At 44.6% G+C, this 20,958-nt stretch overlaps 1 protein-coding gene across 1 annotated transcript in view; it reads right to left on the bottom strand.

Moving 5' to 3' along the window:
- Window positions 1-2,164: 2,164 nt before the first annotated feature.
- Window positions 2,165-20,958, bottom strand: part of DHRS7 (dehydrogenase/reductase 7) — a 298,966-nt gene continuing 280,172 nt past the window's right edge. Inside the window, exon 7 of the mRNA XM_069207421.1 lies at window positions 2,165-2,850. Within this exon, the coding sequence (XP_069063522.1) occupies window positions 2,806-2,850 (45 nt within the window). The 3' untranslated portion in view covers window positions 2,165-2,805. The remainder of the gene's footprint in view (window positions 2,851-20,958) is intronic.

Genomic DNA, 20,958 nt, shown 5'->3' with positions numbered 1-20,958 from the left:
AAACACTGAAAGTCTTGCAGCACTTTGCAACAGGAGTGGAATGGCCAGCAGCTCTAATAAGAAGGGTCAATCAAGTAGTAAAGTGATATTCACATTATCATGGGTTGTTTCGTCATATTCTGTGGCTTTTGCTGCTCATCAGATTTGTGTGTGGGAGGAAGCTCTTCTCCACTCAGTAAACAGTTATATTCCAAGGGGGAACCAATGTGAGAGTGGGCTTTGAGCAGAATATTCCCATCCCTCACAGGTGGGGAACTTCATGAAAATCTATTTCAGTTTCAGGGTGTGAGTAGTGGATCTCTTTGCAGACTCCCTTAACACCCCACTCCCTCTGTTCTTTTCCACAATTAAGGATTCCAACGCAAAACACCTAGATGCCACAACTTCATCACAACAGACTTCTCCATGCAACCCTCCTTTTGCTTCACAGGCTCCTGTACAAAATCTAGAGGGAGAGGGCTCAAGTGATCTTGGTTGCACCAGCTTGGCCCAGTGAAGCTTAGTTTCTACTTTTTCATTAGGTGGTAGCTTACTCAGAGTGGATCTTCCCATGTGTTTCACTCCCGCCTCCACTGGCCTTTCTACCATGTGCCATCTCTATGTCTAAACCTGACAGTTTATTAAATGAAACAATAGGACTTTGTGGCTTGGGGGTTTCTTCTAACGTAGCACCATCTATTACACAGTCCACCACACCTTCCGGCTAAGACTCTTACAATTAGTTAAAGGGGCCATCTATTAAATCGTGTATTGCTATAGACCTTGAACCCTTTCCATGAGACCTTCTAAGGTTTCTGGGCTTTCTGCAGGAAGGGTCTGATTGTGCATGGTGATTTCTTCCTCTGTATTTCAACTAGCTGGTGTTTTTAGCCTGTGTTTCCCTTTGGGGTGATTTATCAGCCTCACTTTGTCTCCTTCCTTCTCAGGATTCTTTTCTTTTACAGAACTAGAGGAAGACATTATTTCTTCTTGGGACCTTCCTCTAGTGCTCAAGTTCTTCAGTCTCCTTCTACTGAGCCTTTGGAGGCAGCCTCACCGAAGTTTTTCTCTGCAAAGGTTGTGTTCCAAGTAGCCTTTTCTTCAACTAGCAGAATGAGGTAAATTAGGGCTTTGCTTTATCATCAGCTTATTCTTCAATGTCCACCTGAAGGGCTACTTTTCCGACAATATCTTTTGTACCCAAAGTACTTTTAGACTTTCATTTACATCAGGTCTTTTGTCTTCATATTTATGTCCTTCTCCCACCCCTTCATATGAGGTTGCTGTGTAGTCTTTAGATGTGGGAAGGGCTGTTTGCATTTGCATTCTGCTGCATCGGTTTAATAACATTTAGTATTGTCAGAAGCGATAAACTCTCAGTGACTACACTTAGTAAAGAGTTTTGACCAGCAATCTCTGTCAAATGAGTTGTCTGGTGTGTCCTTTCCTTCTTCGATTCTTCCATGTTCTGCGAAAAGCATGTCTGCTTTTTGGACAGCTGCTTGTGGTGTTTCAATTACTGATGTTCTCAAGGCAGGTACTTCTGGTTCCCTGGAAGCATTCATAGCATTCATTAAACCTATCAGATACCAGGAGGAAGAGCCTGGAGCTAATGTTGGTCTGCTTTGTTAGAAGCAGCTGGTATGCTTATGTTCATTGTTAAACTCTTGGGTGAAGCATTAATTCTGGTTGTGTTTTCTATCAATTCACATTATTACCTTCTATGTTCTCACAGTTTATGAATGGGATATGGAACAGAACTGAAGTGGTAATGCTCAGATTACTTTCTGGTAATCTTGATTACGCTGAATCTTTAGTCTCGTGTCCAAGGCCTATATCTCAGACTCCTTCCCTGGGAGCGGTGGCCATGGATATAATTATTGCTTGTAACTATCAAGAAGTGTTTGTGGAAGGGGTCCTTTTCTCTCCTGCTAGGAAGGGTGGAGCACTTATTCCCCTTAAGACTTTCTGTTGACTGTCTCTGGGGTGGAAACAGTTCATAGTTTATGAATGGCACAAGGAAGAGAAGAGAAGTTTCAGCATGATCTCCATTACCAGTAGGTAGTCCAAGGAACTTAACTCCACGTCTATTTACCATGATGATACGCTGGTAGCGGACATAGGTGGTATAATATTTTGGCAGACTGATATTAAACATATAATATTGAATATAAGCTCACATTGCAAAAATCACATGGCATACTTTAATAGACAGATTTATGCAAAAACAGTTACTCTTTCTACTCTATACAGAGCGCTATCCATGATAAAACCTTTCAAGATGACAAAAGCCTTTATTAAAGTGGCACAGTATAAACCATGTAACTTCCAAACAGGATGTATTTTTACGGAGGATCTCTGTAATTCTGGGGGCAGGGAAATAAAGGGGTATAAAGGTATTTGGCGATTAACATAGAAATCAGTGTCTCCATGCTGATTCCTGCATTTTTAACATGGTGTTTCACAAGGAGATTTTGGCTGCTTTTGGCAGCAGAAACCACACAGTAAAAGTCTACAACTCATATTTTCAATTGGTCCGTAACTACATTTAGGGGTTGGTACATACACACTGTAATCAAAATCGAAGCCTATGTAGAATTGGAAATTAGAACACTGATTTAAAGAAACAAAATGACATGGCAATAATGATTTTTAATACAGTGATAACAAGTCCCTCTTGATTTCCTGTTGACTTGATTTTGAGTTTCATAGTTTGGCTGGGGAAAAAGGTTGCCGCCAACAAGAAACAGGACCTTTATTGTGATTCAGATGCTCGGTTTCTCTTGCAGTTATCAGTTCATATGATGTATCGGCCAGTGAAATCCATTATGAAGCTTTTGCCTTCGTAGTAAAATAAGAAGAATCAGCATCCTATAAACGATAGGAATTAAAAATGTCAGTACTGCGTATTGCTAAATTTATCTTTAAAGCAGGAAAAATATTAGAAAGAAGGAATGATTTCTTAATCTGTAATCCCAGTTCTCTTTTAGGGGAATCTCCATTGAAGCATAAACACTAAATAGTCCCGCCCACGTGCAGGGATCCTGGAGCACTTTTCCATAGTATCACTTCTTAAATGTAGATGTTTGCTTTTCTTTGGGAAGGGCTGCAGAATCACTTAAAAGAAAACATTATGCGGCTTATAGGAACAGGTTACAATGACCAAATTCTTCAGACTGTACTTAAAAACGGGTCACAAAACCCATTTTATATACATCAAAACAACACCCTTTCAGGGTTAGAGTGATGCATAAACTATGCAAAACAGAAAAGAAAACTCTGGGTAGTTCCTAAGTTTAGGTGGGGAGAAGCTCCAGTAAGGAGCACCCTGCAACACCAGCGCCACTCTAGATTTGCTCACCTAAAATGTCTGTCTTTCTAGCAAAGCTATTAAGCATAGGATTGGCACGATGCCATCCACGCCGAGCTAGAAAGCAACAGTCTTTTGCCATTTGTACAACAAAATATTTAAGCCTAGGATTAACCCAGTGCCATTCTTGCCAAGCTGTAAAATGACAAAAGCCTTTCCCCACTCCTGACATAGTATAAATGCTAACAGCTTGAATCTCTTTCACAAACCCTTTTTGTAAAAATAAAGAGATCAAGGATAGTAGGACAGTGTAGCCCCATAGGTTGTCATCATGTGAGTTTAAAACAGTGCCTGCCCCGTTAAGGACCCAGGGACCCCCATTATACCATCATGCCCAGCAGGTGGCAGTTGCTTCAGTTCTTTATGACGAGATGTGTGTATATTAGGTAGGTCCTGTTACCGCCTCTGTCATCTCCACTGGGGAGGCGGAAGGGTTGCTTATGACTTCAATGGAGAGTTTCCTAAGAGAGAACAGGGATTACAGGTAAGAAACCATTCCTTCTCTCTTTTTAGGGGATCATCTTTGATAGTCATAAGCACTGAATGGAGTAGCAAGCCCATCCCCACCAGGGATGGTGGAAAAGACAGAGAAACGACTAAACTAGCCGTTTCAGCAAATACATTTCTGAAGGAGGCCACTCCTATTTTAGCAACTGTTCTAGCGTCCGAGTCCACGCAATAATGCTTGGTGAAGGTGTGTGAACAGATCGCCATGTAGCTGCTTTGCGAATTTTAGCTATAGGAACATGTCTCATTAACACCGTAGTAGGCACTTTGCCCCTAGTAGAATGTGCGTTTGTTCTTTCTGATAAAGTCGTGCTGGTTTTTGGGTAGCATAAAAGAATGCAGGACACTATCCATCTGGGGGTGGATTGTTTGGAAGTAGCAAGGCCTGAGCGGACAGGACCGTCGTTTATAAAAACAGTTGGTCCGACCTTTGTAAGTCTTGTGTTTTGTCTATGTGATACTTTAATACTCTTCTCACGTCAAGGGAATGGATCATTCTTTCAGCCAGTGTGAAAAGATGCTGAAAGAAGGTTTGTAAGGAAATTGTCTGATTGATGTGAAAATCGGAAATCACTTTTAGAAGGAATTTCAGAGGAGTCCTCATCGCTATCTTACTGGAATGGAAAGAGGTGTAGGGGTCATGAACACATAATACCTGGATTTCACTAACGCCACGTGCTGATGTGATGGCTACGAGGAAAGCAGTTTTCCACAAGAGGTACTGCAATGAGGATTTGTGAATGGGCTCAAAAGAAGCATGCATGAGGAGGCGTGAAAGTACTATATTGAGCTCCCAAGATGGAGATGGACGCCTTATGGGAGGAAAAATCTTTTTTAAACCCTCTAAGAAGTCTTTTATGACTGGGATTTTGAAAAAAGAGGTTTGTCAAGGACCTTTTCTGTAGGCAGTAAGAGCTGCTAGATGAACGTATATGGAAGAGAATTGTGGTAAAGGCATATGGATGGTAGTGGTTTTCGTGGTAAAGGCTGTGTAATAATGATGCATGCGTTGTAATGATGGCGATGTAAAGGCATGAGTGGTAATTGCATGTGTGGTTCTGTCAAACAACCGGTTAAAACCCTCTAGGAGTAAAAATGCAGCTGGTAGGGCTTGTAAGGCTGATTCTGTTCTTTCTGCTTTTCTAGGCCAACCGCCTTGAGGGTTTCCACTTCGTATTTCATCTAAGCCATCCCATCATATGTGAGGCTGCCAAAAGGTGTAGATCCTGAGTCTGGCAGGTTGATGATTCTTTGTTGAGACTCATTCTTGAGGGCTGCAAGTCTAAACCAGGAGTGCCTGGACAAAGACACTCCATGAGAGTATTCATGTGCCATTAGCAAGGGGGAGTCAGCTGCGGCACAAATGATCTGATTGGAGACCATCATTCCTTGATTGACGACCTCTAGGAAATATTCACGTCATTCTATGGGAAGATCATCAGCAAACATATGAATGGAGTCTTATAAAGCTCTATCATGTCTTCCCAGAAGAGCAGATGCACTTGCTGATTTCATAATTGTTGCAGCTGAACTGCATACTTCACAGCCTATTGAGTCCACCTTCTTATTCTCCATGTCAGGTGGTACAGAGACGAAGGTGTGTTGTTTCTTGGCTAACACGATCACAGAGTCTGGAGGTGGGTTGGAGCAAAGAAAGAGGATCCTGCTCAGATCATCTATATTTCTTCTGCGGCCTGGATGGAACAGACTTGGCTGAGGATGGAGTCAGGAATAGATCAAATGCTGGTTCTAGGAGGTCCGGCACCAATGGGAGGACAGATCGTGTAGCAGAGCCATGGTAAAGTGTCTCAAATATAACTGACGTGAAAGGTATCCGACAGGCATTAGTATGCTGAGATTCGCAGTTGTTCTCACCAGGAACTCTTGGAAGGTGGTGATATCATCCACGGGAAAGCTTTGCGGGAGGGGAAGAGTCTGACAGTGCTGGTGAATATCCTCCTGTAGAAGTGGAAGTACAGTAATATGAATGATGTCTGGATCTTGTGCGTGATCTTGATCACAATCTTGAAGAGTGATGGTGATGAAGATGCTGGGATCTGTGGCTTCTGGAATGGTGTGAATGATGGCGTGTCCTTGAACACAATCTCTGTGGTGAAACGCTATCCCTTGGAAGAGGTGACCTCCACGGGTGGAGAGGGAATTGGTGTTGGTGGATGAGGTGCCAGAAGTGGAGGCTGTGAAAGTAGCAGTGATGGTGTTGGGGAGGAGTAGGTGGTGGCCGAGGAGAAAGGGGAGTCTGGCAGCAATATTGGTGACAAAGGAGAGTAGACTGTCACCAGGAGCCAGAAAGAAGTACTGAAGCAACTGCCACTTGCTGGGCATGATGGTATCCTGGTGGTCCCCGAGTCCTTAAAGCGAAGGTGCTGTTTTAAACTCACAGCCTACTAAAGATCTGTTTGCATTCTTTCACAGGATCAGATAAAAAAAAAATACTATATGGCTTTATCGGATTCAGTTGAAGAGAACGTGTCGGGACTCACGACCCCCTCTACCTTTATACCATCGTTAGATAGATTAGGCCCTGAGGGGGACATTTTTGAAAAGGCGATCTTTAGGAAAACCAAGAGAATGACTAGGTATGTACTTAAACCTCCATATAACTTGTCCAAAGAAGAGAATTTGGAACTCAAAACTGAGTGAAGATTTGCAGATCACAGTTAAGTCATTTGATAAAGGGGGCAGGATTGTGCTCATGGACACACATATGTATACGTCTAAACTGAAATCCATGCTACATGCTACAGAGCATTACCAGAAAGTCTTAAGGGATCCAGAGAAGAAACTAAGCCAAGGAATACAAACCATTAGCAAGGAGGTCTTTCAGCAGGCCACTATATGTAAGAAGGAATCTGAGTTTCTTAACCAGACACCTACTAGTTTCCTGGTAATTTATGGGGTCCCAAAGACTCAAAGATGCAAAGGATCCTCTCCTCCGCCCCATTGTGTCTACTATCAGAGCGGCCAGTGAACCACTCTTCAAATATATGGATTTTTTTTAAACCTTTGGTGTATGAATTGCCCTCCTCTGTCAAGGACAGTAGGCACATGATTGACAAAATAGAAAGTCTAGATTTCAATCCTCAAAGGGAAATCTTGGTGACGCTAGATATTGAGGCATTGTATAAGAACATTCCCCAGCAACAAGCATTATCCACAGTCAGGGAGATTTTCAGAGAGTGTAGTGAGACACCACAACATGAATTAATTCTGTAATGTCTGGAAACTGTTCTCTATGAGAATTTATGTTAATTTGATAAGGACCTCCATCACCAAATAAAAGGAGTAAGCATGGTAGCCACTAGTGGTCCTACTGTAGCGAACCTGTATGTGGGAGAATTTGAAAAGAGATATCTATAATGAAGGTGCCCCTTCTTCTGAAAGTGTAAAGCAATGGCCCAGATTCATCAAAGACATTCTTTGTATGGCAAGGTGGCGAGGATCTTTTGAAGGAGTTCCTATCCTTGCTCTATTTATGCAACCTGAAATGTATTGTTAAATATAGCAGCGACCAGGTACAATTTTTGGATATAGCGCTAAAACACAAGGATAACTGCCTGTTTGTTTCTTTATATACACCAAACCGACAGCTCGGAATACTCTTTTTCACTTCAATAGCTATCATCTCAGATGCCAAAAACAAGGCATCCCATTTAGTCAGTTTCTAAGGTTGCACTGCAATTGTACCAACATTAGAGAATTCCTACAATATGCTGAAGTTCTGAAACTTAAACTACGTAATTGCGGTACCATGAGAGATTGATTAAGGAGTCCCTTAAGAGAGCAAGATACTAGAACAGGGACTGTATGTTTGAAACTAGGAAACAGCAACAGAAAGACATGCTGGTGTGCGTGATATAACACTCCAATCTGATAACAGGATGAGACAGATTATCTATGCACATTGGGATATTTTCAATGTCAGCTCTGACGATCATTTGGAGAGGCCTATATTTAGCTTTAGAAGGAATCGTAACCTGAGGAACATGCTAATTAGATCTTGCTTTGCAGAGTCAGTATATGAGAGCCACAGACCCATCACAGGATATAACCCAATTAAAGTAAACCACAGATGGGCACTTGCCATGCCTACGAGGACGCCATTGTGTCCAATGAGTTTATCTTAGGAAGCAAAACGGTCAAGCTGACCACTGTGACAAACTGCAGGCCAAGCAATGCCATCTACCTTATCCTGTGTCCTTGCGGGCTAGGATGTACTGGTGAAACTAGTGTGAGTTTATATAGCAATATAGTGAACAGAAATCAGCCATACCTAATCAGAGAGGGGGAGCTCCTTTGGTTCTCCACTGAATAGAGAAGAACCATACAGAAAAGCAATTCAAATGAATAATTTTGGAAAGGATCTAATCTACCTGAGAACTAGATACAAAAAAGAAGAATAAGGGAAGTATTCTGGATTTATACCCTTGAGAGAAGAATAAGGGAAGTACTCTGGATTTACACCTTTAAGACACACAACAAGGGACTGAATAAGATAATTCCCTGGGAGAATGTGGTATGATGAGTCTCTGTATTTTTCTTTTAAAGATTAGAGTATCCTTATCTGTTCCTGTTTCCGGTACTTGCTTCGGTTTACCGGCCTCTGGGCTTCTGTTTGCTTTACTTCTCAGTGACAAGGTCTTTTTTCCCTAGCTTCATACTTTATTTTGCATGCATGTTGATCCCTCATTTTGAACTTTTATTTTGGATCAAGTATGTTTATTGTGACCACTTGTTGAATGGAGAATCTAGGCACTTATCTTAGGGACTTTTGTCTGGAGACTCCTGTTCTAGAGGCATAGATCTTTCTTTAATTTGTTTTGGTTTGTGTGTTCCTTTTATTATGTTGTTTGTCTATTGTCCCCTTTTGTTCTTCCACTGAACCTCTGGATCCTTCAGGAAGGGCCCCCCTCCTTAGTTTCCCCTATTTTTTCTTGTTAATATTAATGTTCCTTGGTTTATTAGGTGCTTCGGCACACAAAACCCTGGAGGGAAATACCCCTCCTTTCCAAGATGGTGGCCGCGTTTTCATGCTTGTTTTTTCTCCATCTGAGCAGGGTGAGTCTTGTGCCCAGTACCCCTTGGAGTATTGCTTAGTTGGGTGCTCTCCCAGGCGTGGTAGCTCGATCCTATTGTAACATTCGGTCTAGTCCCCTTTCTATTCAGATTATCTGGGTCATGGTATGTCACGTGATGATATGACATGGCATTTAATGTGTACCACGTTTCCAGTGCGTTTTCGTGCTATCGTGGTTGAGTAAGCCGGTGTGTATCGATCTTTACTTAGTTTGAAGTTGCCAGATAAGGATACATCATGCGGGCACCATAATGAGTGAGGTGTTTTAGACAGGCAGGTACCTTGCTCCCCATTTTCCCCTCCCCGTAATTCTGGTCATTTGTCAGCCTCACAGATTTAAAATTGTTGCATCTTGAGGGTGCCATTATGAGTGAGGGGCTTAAGAAGGGAAGATTTTGCCACCCCCATAACTTCTGGCAGTTGTTGGTCTAAACAGATTTAGGCCCCGCGCAGCAAGCATATTTTATCCAGTGGCTGTAGGGTGACATTGGGGGAATTAGTCTTTGTTTAGTGTGGTGGTATACTCTCTGCCTGTATTAAGATATATCTTCTCTTTTTTTTCTTTCCTTCAGGATGCTTATGTGCAGGACTATACACATACCTCTTGTCATCAGCATTGGAGTCATTTCTTATAGCCATGATCTGGGCTATTCTCTGCCAACTATAGGGTATGTATCTTCGTAGCATTTAGTATGGACTTCTTGTGTCTCTATTAGCTGTATGTTTATTGGTTTGCTTTCTTGTATTGCCCCCCCCCCTCATTTGTTTTAGTACTCTGTTTGAGACCAGAGTTGCGGCAGCACCTTGGACCTGGAATGTTTGCAGGGAGCAGTCCCACTAGTCGGGTATGTAGTGTGAGGTGAAGGTCTTTTTCTATTTTCTCTTTACAGTACACACTTTCTTCCCTATGTTGGTAATGCCATCATTTTTATTAGGTTGACTTTCTCATGGGAGCTTCTATAGGCACATGTAAGATTAAATATCAGCAATAACCACATTCTTTATATTCACATATTGCTAAACATATTTTCATTTATTAGCTCGTTTCTGGTTTTTGACATCCCCCCCTTATTTAATTCCAGTGTCCTGAAGGAGGTAGCTCCTGCTGGGCGGTCCCACCGAAATGCATGTCAGCACTATACAAGGTATGGAAGAAATCTTTATTATACTCACCTGAACTGTCGAATTTAAGCTCATGATGTAATGTTATCTGATGACCTCTTGTTGATCGTGGATTTCCAATTATTGCAATGCTGTTTCTCTCCAAGAATGAACAAGTTACTTACCTTATGTAATGAATTATCTGGTAGAGACATATTCTAATTGCAGATTCCTTACCTTAGAATTTCCCCCAGGAGTCAGTCTGGATACAGAGATTTTTCTCAAGCAGTATCCCTGAGCCCTGTCAGGTGGTGTCAGTCAACTCTGCGTCCATTGTTGGCGTTGTGCTCGCCTGATATGATGTTGCGGGTCGTATATAGGTACGCACATCAGCGTGCCAACATCAGTTCCTTGTCACAACTTTCCATGCCAGAAGAGCTGAGCCCTGAAAAACAGTGACCCGGTGCACCAGAACTAAGGCCCTGAAAGGGAATTCCCTGTCCCTAGAAATCAGTTTGCAGAGCGGGGAGGATGGGTGAGTCAGTAAGGAATCTGCAACTAGAATATATCTCTACAAGATAATTTGTTACCGCAGGTAAGTAACTTATTCATCTGATAGAGACTTCTACAGATTCCCCATCTTAGAATAGCTACCCAAGCAATACCATCCTCTGTGCTGAGTGTGTGAACCAAGGTCACACTAGGAAAATCCTGCAGGACCGAATGGGCAAAATACCTATCTCTAAAGACCCGAGTGTCCAGGCAGTAGTGTTTAGTGAACATTGCAGAGAAGCCCACGTTGCTGCCCAACAGATATCCAGGACTGGAACTCTGCTTGCTAATGCAGTGGTTGCAACTGTTACTCTGGTGAAGTGAACACACAAACTCTCCGGCGGTTGCTTATTATCCAGTGCGTAGCACATTTTAATGCAGAGAACAACCCATCTGGAGATGGTTCTTTTCTGCGCTGCCCCACCTTTCTTTGCACCCACATATCCCACAAAGTTGATCATCCATCTGAGACTCTTTAGTACGATCAAGGCAGAACACCAATGCTCTTTCTGGGGAGAGGCGGTAGAGTCTCCCCTCTTCCTTAGAAGGATGTGGGGGCACGTAAATAGTAGCCAAGGTGGTGGATTAGCCTACATGAAAGGGTGCGACCACTTTAGGTAGAAAGGAAGCCCTAGGATGAAGCACCACCTTGTCAGGATGGATGAAAATGAGAGGTGGCTTCGAAGAAAGAGCCTGAAGCTCACTCACTCTGCAGGCAGAAGTGATGGCTACAAGGAAGGCTGTCTTAAGAGTAAGAAGGAGAAATAGGTAGTTGTGAAGTGGTTCAAAAGGATCATGCATCAGAAAAGCAAGAACTAAGTTCAAAAACCATTGTTGCATTATGAACAGAGAAGGTGAAAACAAATGGGTAAGACCCTTTAGAAATCTTCCAAAAGTGGGAGAATTAAAGACTTGGGCAGGTAATTTGAGGAAAGCTGAAATAGCAGATAAGTAACCCTTGAGGGTGCCTAGAACCGAGCCCTGCTGGGCTTAGGAAAGAACAAATAGAGGTGCAGAGTGGGGATCAACAGACTTCTCTGTGCACCATGAAACAATTTTCTTTCATCGAGAGGCGTATACCGTTTTGGTGGAGGGATGCCTAGCTGCCAAGATAAAATTGCAGACTTCAGGCGGAAGGTCAAACCCCATCAACTGCTGCCGCTCAATCTCCACACAAGGAGACGGAGACTGGACAGGTTAGTTGGAGAACCGTCCTCTGCTGCTGCAACAGAAGATCCTCCGAAGAGTGGAGGATCGATGGGCATGCTCAAACATTCGGAATACCATACTCTTCATGCCCTGTCTGGAGCCAAAAGAATGACTTGTGCCCATTCATTCTTGATCTTCTTGAGACTACTGGACAGACGTGGTATTGGTGGAAAGGCGTACAGGAGGCCTAGGTTCTACTCGAGACGAAAAGCGTTGCAGAGCGAGTGCCACCTTGGAGACTCCAATGCGCAAAACAGCTGGCACTGTGCGTTCTCAGCGGAGGCGAACAGATCTAACCAAGCCACTCCCCACTGCTGAAAGAGACCTTGCGCCAACTTCAGTTGGAGACGCAATTTGGAATTGACGAGGCATTGATGGCTGAGTTGGTCTGCTTTGGAGTTCAGACAACCCGCCAGATGTTGAACCACCAGGGATATGGCCTGATGGCCAGCCATGTCCAGAGGCGCAGAGCTTCTGACAGAGGGTCCATGACCCCACCCCGCCCTGTTTGTTGCAGTAACACATGGTGGTGGTCTTGTCCATGAACACCTGCACTACTTTCCTTTTGAGAGAGAGAAGGAATGCCTTCAATGTTAGCCTGATCACTATGAGCTCTAAAAGATTGATATTTAGCCCAGACTCCGCAGGAGAACAGATGCCTCTGATCTCTGCCTCTCCCATGTGGCCGCCCCATACCAGGAGTGACACATCTGTCACTACTCTAAGATCTGGTTGGGGAAGGGAGAGAGACCTGCCTCTGATCCAATTGTGGTTCAAAAGCTACCACTGCAGAACTTGCGCAGTTCCCTCTGAGATCTGGAGCATGTCGAAGAAATTACCCTGGTGCTGCGCCCTCTGGTCCCACTGCAGAGACTGCATATGCCATCTGGAATGTGTCACCAGCAGGATGCAGGTGGCCATGAGGCCCAGCAGCCTCAGTCATTCTCACCGAAATACAGGATAGAGGCTGAAACATCAGCTTCATAGTCTGGATATCCTGGACTTGCCACTCTGTAGGATAAGGCTGAAACTGCACTGTTTCCAGAACTTCTCTGAAGAAAGGAAGCCTTTGAGAAGGAGTCAGGTATGACTTTGGCACGTTTATAGTGAACCCTAGTGAATGCAGGAGGTTCGCCATAGTATAGAGGTGGGAGACGACAGTCTGGGGCGAGCCCGCCTTTAGCAGTCAGTCACCAAGTTAAGGGAAGACTGAAACCCTTACCCTGCGCAATTGAGCTGCGACCACCCCCATCACTTTGGTGAACACCTGATGGGTGCTGGTGAGGTCAAAGGCGAGAATGGAAAACGCTTGTGACTTACTATGAATGTGGGCAGGCAGACAGTCTCCTGGGTCGAGAGCAGATAGGACCTGAGCCAGCGTGAGCATCCAGAACCTCTTTTTTGAGGAAGAGATTGAGGGACCAGAGGTTTACCATAGGGCAAAGGCCCTTATCCTTTTTGGGTACCAGAAAGAAGCAGGAATAACAACCACAACCTACTTCTGGCACAGGGACCTCTCTATGGCTCTCTTGGCCAAGAGAGAGGTTAACCTCCTTGCGGAGATGATGGAGGATCCTGCCTCCAACTGGTCCGTGATGGGGAAGCGTCAGTCTAGGAATGTTTGGAGGCTGCAGCGGGGGTGGGGTGGGGGGGGGACGACAGTAGGGGAGGGGAGGTGGTCAAGGGTGGTGGACTGGGCGTACCTCATGGATAAGGGAGCCAGCGGACATTGGATCCCACGTCCCTGGCCATGCAGAGGCTGGGCAGCAGGTGTGGCACGACGGGAAGGGGCGTGGTTGGGTGCCCCTTCCGTAGCCCCGAAAGGGGCGAAAAGCAGACCGGGGGGCAAGGGGCATTTGCGAGGCCCAAGGACCGAGCCACAGCCCGGGACTCCCTAAAGCGATCGAGCACCGAGTCTGCTTTGTCTTCAAAGAGAAGGGTGCCATTGAAGGACATATCCATGAGTGCAGCTTGGACATTCCCCAAAAAGCCAGATGTCCTCATCCAGGGGCGGTGCGCCTCAAGGCCATTGTCGACTAAACTGATCTGCCCAATGAGTCGGTCATATCCAGCCCACATCTGATTGTGAACTTAACTGCATCTTCCGTCAGCAACAGCTTGAGAGGGAAGGATGTATGATGGAACAACACATGCACTTACAATGCATGCCTTTACAACACAGTAAGTACAATGCATGGTCATTACCACGTATGCACTTCCCACTAAATGTTTTTACCACACATATGCTTATACCAGGCATGTCTTTACCACCAAAAATTTGTTGTAAAGGCATATGCATGGTAAAAAGTAGAGGTAAGTATAACATACATTTAAAAAAAAAAATATATATATATATATATATATATATATACACACACACCTACCTTTCTACCCAAAAACTCTTACTTACCCTAAAACCTAAAAATGACCTTACCACCCTAACACCCATACCCCACCCTAAAACCTAAACACCCCTTACTACGCAAAAACCCTTACCCGCCCTAAAATACAAAAAAGCCCTTACCACCCAAAATCCCATACCCACCCTAAAATACAAAAATACCCTTATCACCCAAAAACCCATACCCACTCTAAAACCTAAAAATGCCCTTACCACCCCAAAACCCATTCCCACGCTAAAAAACTAAAAATGCTCTTACCACCCCAACTCCCATACCCACCCTAAAAACAAAAAATGCTCTTACCACCCCAAATCCCATACCCACCGTTAAACTTACAAATGCATTTACCACCAATAACCATTACCCATCCTAAACACTGTATCTCTCTCATATATATATATCTATATAAATCACTCAACCTATTTAATACTTACTTGTACTTTAAACCTTCATGCGTGGTAAAGGTATATTCATACTAAAGTCATGCGTGGTAAACACATGTGTTGTAAAGACATCATGGTAACTGCATCTTGTTGCATTTACCACGTTGTAAGTGATGTTTCCCGGGTGAGAATGGCACGGACCTCTTTCGGGACCTGTGGCTCACCTGCGCAATCATGTCCCATAAGGTATGGGAGTAATGGCCCAAAAGGAATGCGCTGTTTACGGCCGCCATGCCAGATTGGTGGAAGAAAACATTTTCTTTTCAAGCTGGTCCAGTCTTTTGCATTCCCTATTTGGAGGTGCAAAAGGGAATGCGGGCCTGAGGAAGCAGAGGCTTGGCTAACTGAGCTCTCAGGGGTGGGGTGTTGGGTCAGGAATTTTGGGTTGTTAGGCATAGACCTATGGCATTGGGCGATTGTCCTATTTACAGGAGCCCATCTGCTAGGTCTGGACCAAGTCCCCAGCAGGACATCAATGAGGGCCTCATTGAAGGGCAATGGGGATTCTGAGGAAGAAGCCCCAGGCTGACGCACCACAGTCAGGAGGTTGGTCCAGACAGCCACCGAAGGCAGCCTGAGGTCCACGACCTCGGCAGCTCTCCTCACCACTATTGAGTAGAACACCCCCTCCTCAGTAGCCAAGGTAGGGGGGAGAAACCATGTCAGCGTCGGGGGGGGTGTCTGGGCCACTGGCTTTACCCAAGTCCATAGGATCCTCAAACTGCTATTCTAAAGGGGTCGGCAACCCCTCCATACTCTCACCGTACCCATAAGAATAAGGGCCAAGGTCCAACTTGGGGAGCAAGGTCCCAGACGAAGTCGGAATTGGCATTGAGCGATGCTGATCCGGCTACGTGTCCGAGTCGGCTATCAGTATGGGATAGATGGCAACCGTGGGCCCGGGGCAACGTCTAGGTCTGCACCAGGGTCAGGGACAGATGCCGGTTTGGATCCAGAAGCAGACCCCTGGGTTCCCTCCAGAGCTGAGACCGAAGCCGCCAGTGTGAAGCTCGAGGGGGCCCCTGCAGACCTTGCAGGCCCCAAAGGAGCTCCAGCAGGTTTGGACTTCCAAAATATGGGGCACATGGCCTCATAGAACTTACAAAGTTAGGCAGGAGTGGCTCCGGCTCCTGGAAACTCTGGAAGGTGTGGAGCCACCCTAGAAGTGGGCTCAGAGAATGGAGGCCTAGAGTGACAATGCTCCTTTCACCACATCGCATCAGCTGACCGACGGGGTGAAGTCAAAGAACGTTTGCTCTTCTTCGACTTCTTCTTATGCTTACCCAAACGTCACAACGATTTTGAACTGGACGAGCTACAGTCTGGATTCCGTGAATGGTATCGTGGCATTCCCCGCAAAAGAGACTGGGAGTGAAGCAGAGCTGAGCGCCGAGCCGCCATAAGCTTTATGGCACACTCCCTCAAAGCATTTGGTTTCATGGCCCGGCACTCGGAACACAACTTCGGGTCGTGGTTGCACTCCATCGAGGGTGCGGATTCGTCACGGATATCATCCTGTTGACAGGAGTCGCATGGCTTCAAGACGGTTTTCCGTGTCGACTTACTCAACACACAAGGAGGTCAAAAAAAGATTCAACAAAAGTAAAAAAAGCCAGTCAAAAAGTGACTGCTGGGTAGCTCTTCTTCAGATCGGCGCGTAGTCTGGCGCAAAAAACAAAAAACAAACGACAGCGTGCCACCTATATATGACCTGCGACGTCATATCTGACGAACATGGAGTTGACAGACGCCAACTAACGGCACGCCGGGGTATACACGGGTACGGCTTGAGAAAAATCTCTGGTTCTTGACTGATGCTGTGGGGAAATTCTAAGGTAAGGAATCTGCAACTAGAAGTCTCTATTAGATATGATGCTACTAAATTCAAATATATGCCTTCAATGATATTTGTGGAAAAACTGTATATAAGCTGGATGGGTCAGTAGTGACATCATCCCAACCATATTTTTCCTTGAGAGGATTTTGTGTATGGTATGATAGTGCGTGTGGTGTGAGTGTAACTGTTGGTATGAATGCAGGTTTTAATAGAAGGTGACGTCTGTGACCCAGACATGCGTCTGTTACATCATTAGCCTATGAACTTTTGTACTTTTTTTGTTATTGTATCATATTTTGAATGGTGAACATTACAATTATTTTTTGTACATGTGCATATTTGGTATCCCATATAATTCAAGGAGTTTATATATTTGAGTAGTGTTGCTTTATTTTTCCTTTAGAACTTAGGTAGCCATTTTGTAGTTTTCTACTGTTAAAGTCATATATATATATATATACATACACACAAAATATAATATAATGACAGCCCATGGGACTACACTGTCCTACTATTCTTCATCTCTTTACTTTTACAACGGTTTGTGAAAGAGATTTAAGCAATTAGCTTTAAATTACACACACATTGTAGCCTGTTCCTATTGGCTGCATAATGTTTCCCCCCCTAAGTGATTCTGTAGACCTTTCTGAAGAAAGGCGAACATCTACACTCAAGTTATACTATGGCAAAGTGCTATAAAATCCCCACATCTGTGCAGGACTATTCAGTTCCTATGACTATCAATGAAGATGCCCAGAGAGAACCCCATGTGACCTATTTGATAATATTCATTGTTCAGCTGAGGTGTATCATAAAAATGATTAACTGAGAAAAGGAACGATTTTATCGAAAGGATACTCTTCAGACAAGTATTGTTCAGCTAACTGTAAGATGTTCAACTAGACAGTTAAAGTTAGATGTGGTAATCTAGGGTAAATGAGGGCCTAGTGGAGAAAGTCAAGAAAGATAACTGAAAGAGGGACAGAATATAACAGCTGGTGTGGGAACCTTCATAAACCAAAAACGTCCTTTCAAAACATAGGGACGCCGAGAGGATAAAATGGGTAAATGGTTAGTGATAATGGGCACATGCAGTATAAGTCCCTAACAAACTGTCTCCATATATATCCACAAACAAGGCCAGGAACAATTCCTGAATTAAATAACCCAAGCAATAATGGCACAGGTGACAGGACCAGCTGTAAGAGCGGTGGATAAATATATTTATTAATGGAGCAATAGAATAAAACGAATATCCCATTGTCATTTCAGTAGTGAGCAATGCACATCTTGAAGCGATGGGTTTAGTAGATGAGAGTACAACCACTATTCAGCAGCACAGAGGAGCCTCACTCATATAAATTATATCGTATAGATATATGGCTGCTCCATACCCTCTAAGAGAAGACTTGAGGTCTCATAAATTCATTGGACTATGTACCACTGACATGCACAATCGATCATTCAGATATTACAGTGTGAAAGCAGGGGGTGCAATGGTGCCTCAATGATGTCTTGCTAAAGAGCCCAGTAGCCCTAACTAACAGAATGCAAGGCATTTCAGAAGATATCCAACAAAAGTATACTGGAGAGGTCAAGTCTGTGAAAAGCATTAAAATATATTTTGAGGGGAAAGTCACAGCAGAGGAAGTTCACCTTAAAAAGATAAGAGACCTCTTGATAGCTTAGAAATGAGCTCACTGAATTAGAAAAAAATGCAGAAACAGGCAGTCACAAAAATTACTGAAGAAGATTGCAATGGTTTGAGGACAAATAGGGAGTCTCAAAATAGAGTGAACTTTCTCCTAGACAAAGCAGACAAATGGTTATACAAATTGGGTAACAAATCTGGTAAACCTCTGGCCAAAACGCTTTGAGCTCAACAAGTGAAAAGCCACTCTTAGGAGATATAAGATGAAGAGGGTGATTTACAAGGAGAGAAGGATGACAAACCCAACTGCTTCCATGAATTCTATGATTGCCTCTATGCTGGGGGAAGCAATCCAAGCCTAGTTTAAAAAAACACAAATTTAGAGTGAATAAATCTACCTACCAAAACTATCAGCAATATAAATGGATACATTGGAAAGCCAATAATAAAAGAAGAAATTCTAAAAGACATAAGTCGTTCTTTCACAGACTTAATCAAGAACTTATCCAAGGGGGGAAGGTGACACCCCCGAATGTCAGAGTCGATCATTTCCCTAATCCCAAAATTCGACAAACATCTTACAGACTGCACCTCTTATAGGCCTAGCCCCTAATAGAATTTTCTTGCAAATATTCTCACAAACACTGTGATCCTCTGCCTGCAGTCGGTGATCTATTACCTCATTTATTCACATTAAAAGAAATGTATTTAGGGCAGGCAAGCTAACGACACAAAAATGCCTCCCCATTAATAGACACAGGAAGCAGTCGGAGATACTGCAGACACCGAAATCTCAGAGTTCTCTAGCAATATATTTACCCCTCAAAACAAGTGCTTCACTGAGGATGTGGGACAGTGTGGAAATGAGTAAAAGTCTGACTTCATTCCCCTTCCCCTTTGGGGGAACAGTGAGTTATCAATTTGCCTGAACAGGCAAGCCTTCCAATAGTGGGGGGTTTGCAGGTGAGGGGTGTGAGAAAGTAGCATCTTTCTAGCATGGTTACCCCCACCTTTGGCCTGTTTGTGACTGTGTGTCACTGTGTTTTTACTGTGTCACTGGGAACCTGCTAGCCAGGACCCCAGTGCTCATAGATAAAAACCTATTTTAGCAGTGTGTTTGCCTGTCTCACTGGGGTCCTGCTAGCCAGGACACCAGTGCTCATAGTTTGTGGCCTAATCTATGTGTTGTCAGTAGTGCTTGACTGTGTCACTGAGTCTCTGCTAACCAGAACCTCAGTGCTTATGCTCTCTCTGCTTTTAAATTTGTCACTGTAGGCTAGTGACTTCATTTACCAATTTCAATTGGCACACTGGACCCTCCCCTTATAAGTCCCTAGTATATGGTACCTAGGTACCCAGGGCATTGGGGTTCCAGGAGATCCTTATGGGCTGCAGCATTTCTTTTGATCCCCCCAATAAGGAGCTCAGACAAACCCTTCCACAGACCTGCCATTGAAACCTGCACGAAATAGTGCACACATTATTTCACAGCCATTTTCACTGCACTTAAGTAACTTATAAGACACCTATATGTCTAACCTTCACTTGCTGAAAGTTAGGTGCAAAGTTACTAAGTGTGAGGGCACCCTTGCACTAGCAAAAGTGCCCCCACATAGTTCAGGGCATTTCTCAAAACATTGTGAGGGCGGGGACGCCATTACACGCGTGCATTACATATAGGTCAATACCTATATGTAGCTTCACAATCGTAACTCCAAATATGGGAATGTAAGGTGTCTAAAATCATGGAATTGTCCCCCCATTCCAAAACTGGCAGTGGGGAGCCAATTCCATGCATCCTGGGGGCTCCACCATGCCCCCCCGCACTGCCAAACCAGCTCTCTGTGGCTTGCACTGCAGCTACAGCTGCTGCCCCCTCACAGACAGGGTTCTGCCCTCCTGGGGTCTTAGCAGCTCAGTCCCAGGAAGGCAGAACAAAGCATTTCCTCTGAGAACAGGGGGTTACACTCTCTCCCTTTGGAAATAGGTGTTACAGGCTGAGGAGGGGCATCCTCCCCCCGCCTCTGGAAATGCTTTGAAGGGTACAGATGGTGCCCTCCTTGCATAACCCAGTCTACACCGGTTCAGGGACCCCTTATCCCCTGCTCTGGCGTGAAACTGGACAAAGGAAAGGGGAGTAACTACTCCCCTGTCCATCACCACCCTAGGGGTGGTGCCCCGAGCTCTTCCAGTGTATCCTAGACTTCAGTAATCTTGCTTTGCAAGGTGTGGGGGAACTCTGGAGGTCTCTAAGTGGCCAGTGCCAGCAGGTGACATCACAGACCCCTCCTGATAATGTCCTTACCTGAAAAGGTAGCCAATCTCCCTCTCCGGGCTACTTAGGGTCTCTCCTGTGGGTTCTCTTCAGATTCTACTTGCAAGTTTCTAGCAGGAATCCTCCGCAACTTCTACTTTATCCTCTGACCTCGGATCAACCGCAGCCTGCTCCAGGAACCGCTGTAACAGCAATAAAGTATCCACAAGGGATACTTTTCTTCTGCAATGTCAGTTCCAGCCAGCAACTGCAACAGTTTCCACGGTGTGCACGTTCTGAGGACTCCCTGTCTTTATCCTGCACCAGAAGAACCAAAGAAATCTCCCATGGGGTGACGGAGTCACTCCCCTGCTCACGCAGGCACCTTTCAAGTCGACGACCGGTACTCCTTGACTCCTCTCACAGCGACGAGTGTGCTCCTAGAAACACAGAGGGTGGACCCCATCAACACAGACTGTCCTGAGGTCCTGCTGATGCAATTTGGAGGAGGTGAGACCTTGCCTTCCCCGAGAGCGACGGTACCCATGTGCAACGTGT

Source organism: Pleurodeles waltl, chromosome 9, assembly GCF_031143425.1.
Source record: "Pleurodeles waltl isolate 20211129_DDA chromosome 9, aPleWal1.hap1.20221129, whole genome shotgun sequence".
In the NCBI taxonomy this organism is placed as follows: Eukaryota; Metazoa; Chordata; class Amphibia; order Caudata; family Salamandridae; genus Pleurodeles; species Pleurodeles waltl.
Note: the sequence above shows the minus strand (reverse complement) of the source record. Positions and strands in the feature narration are given on the sequence as shown.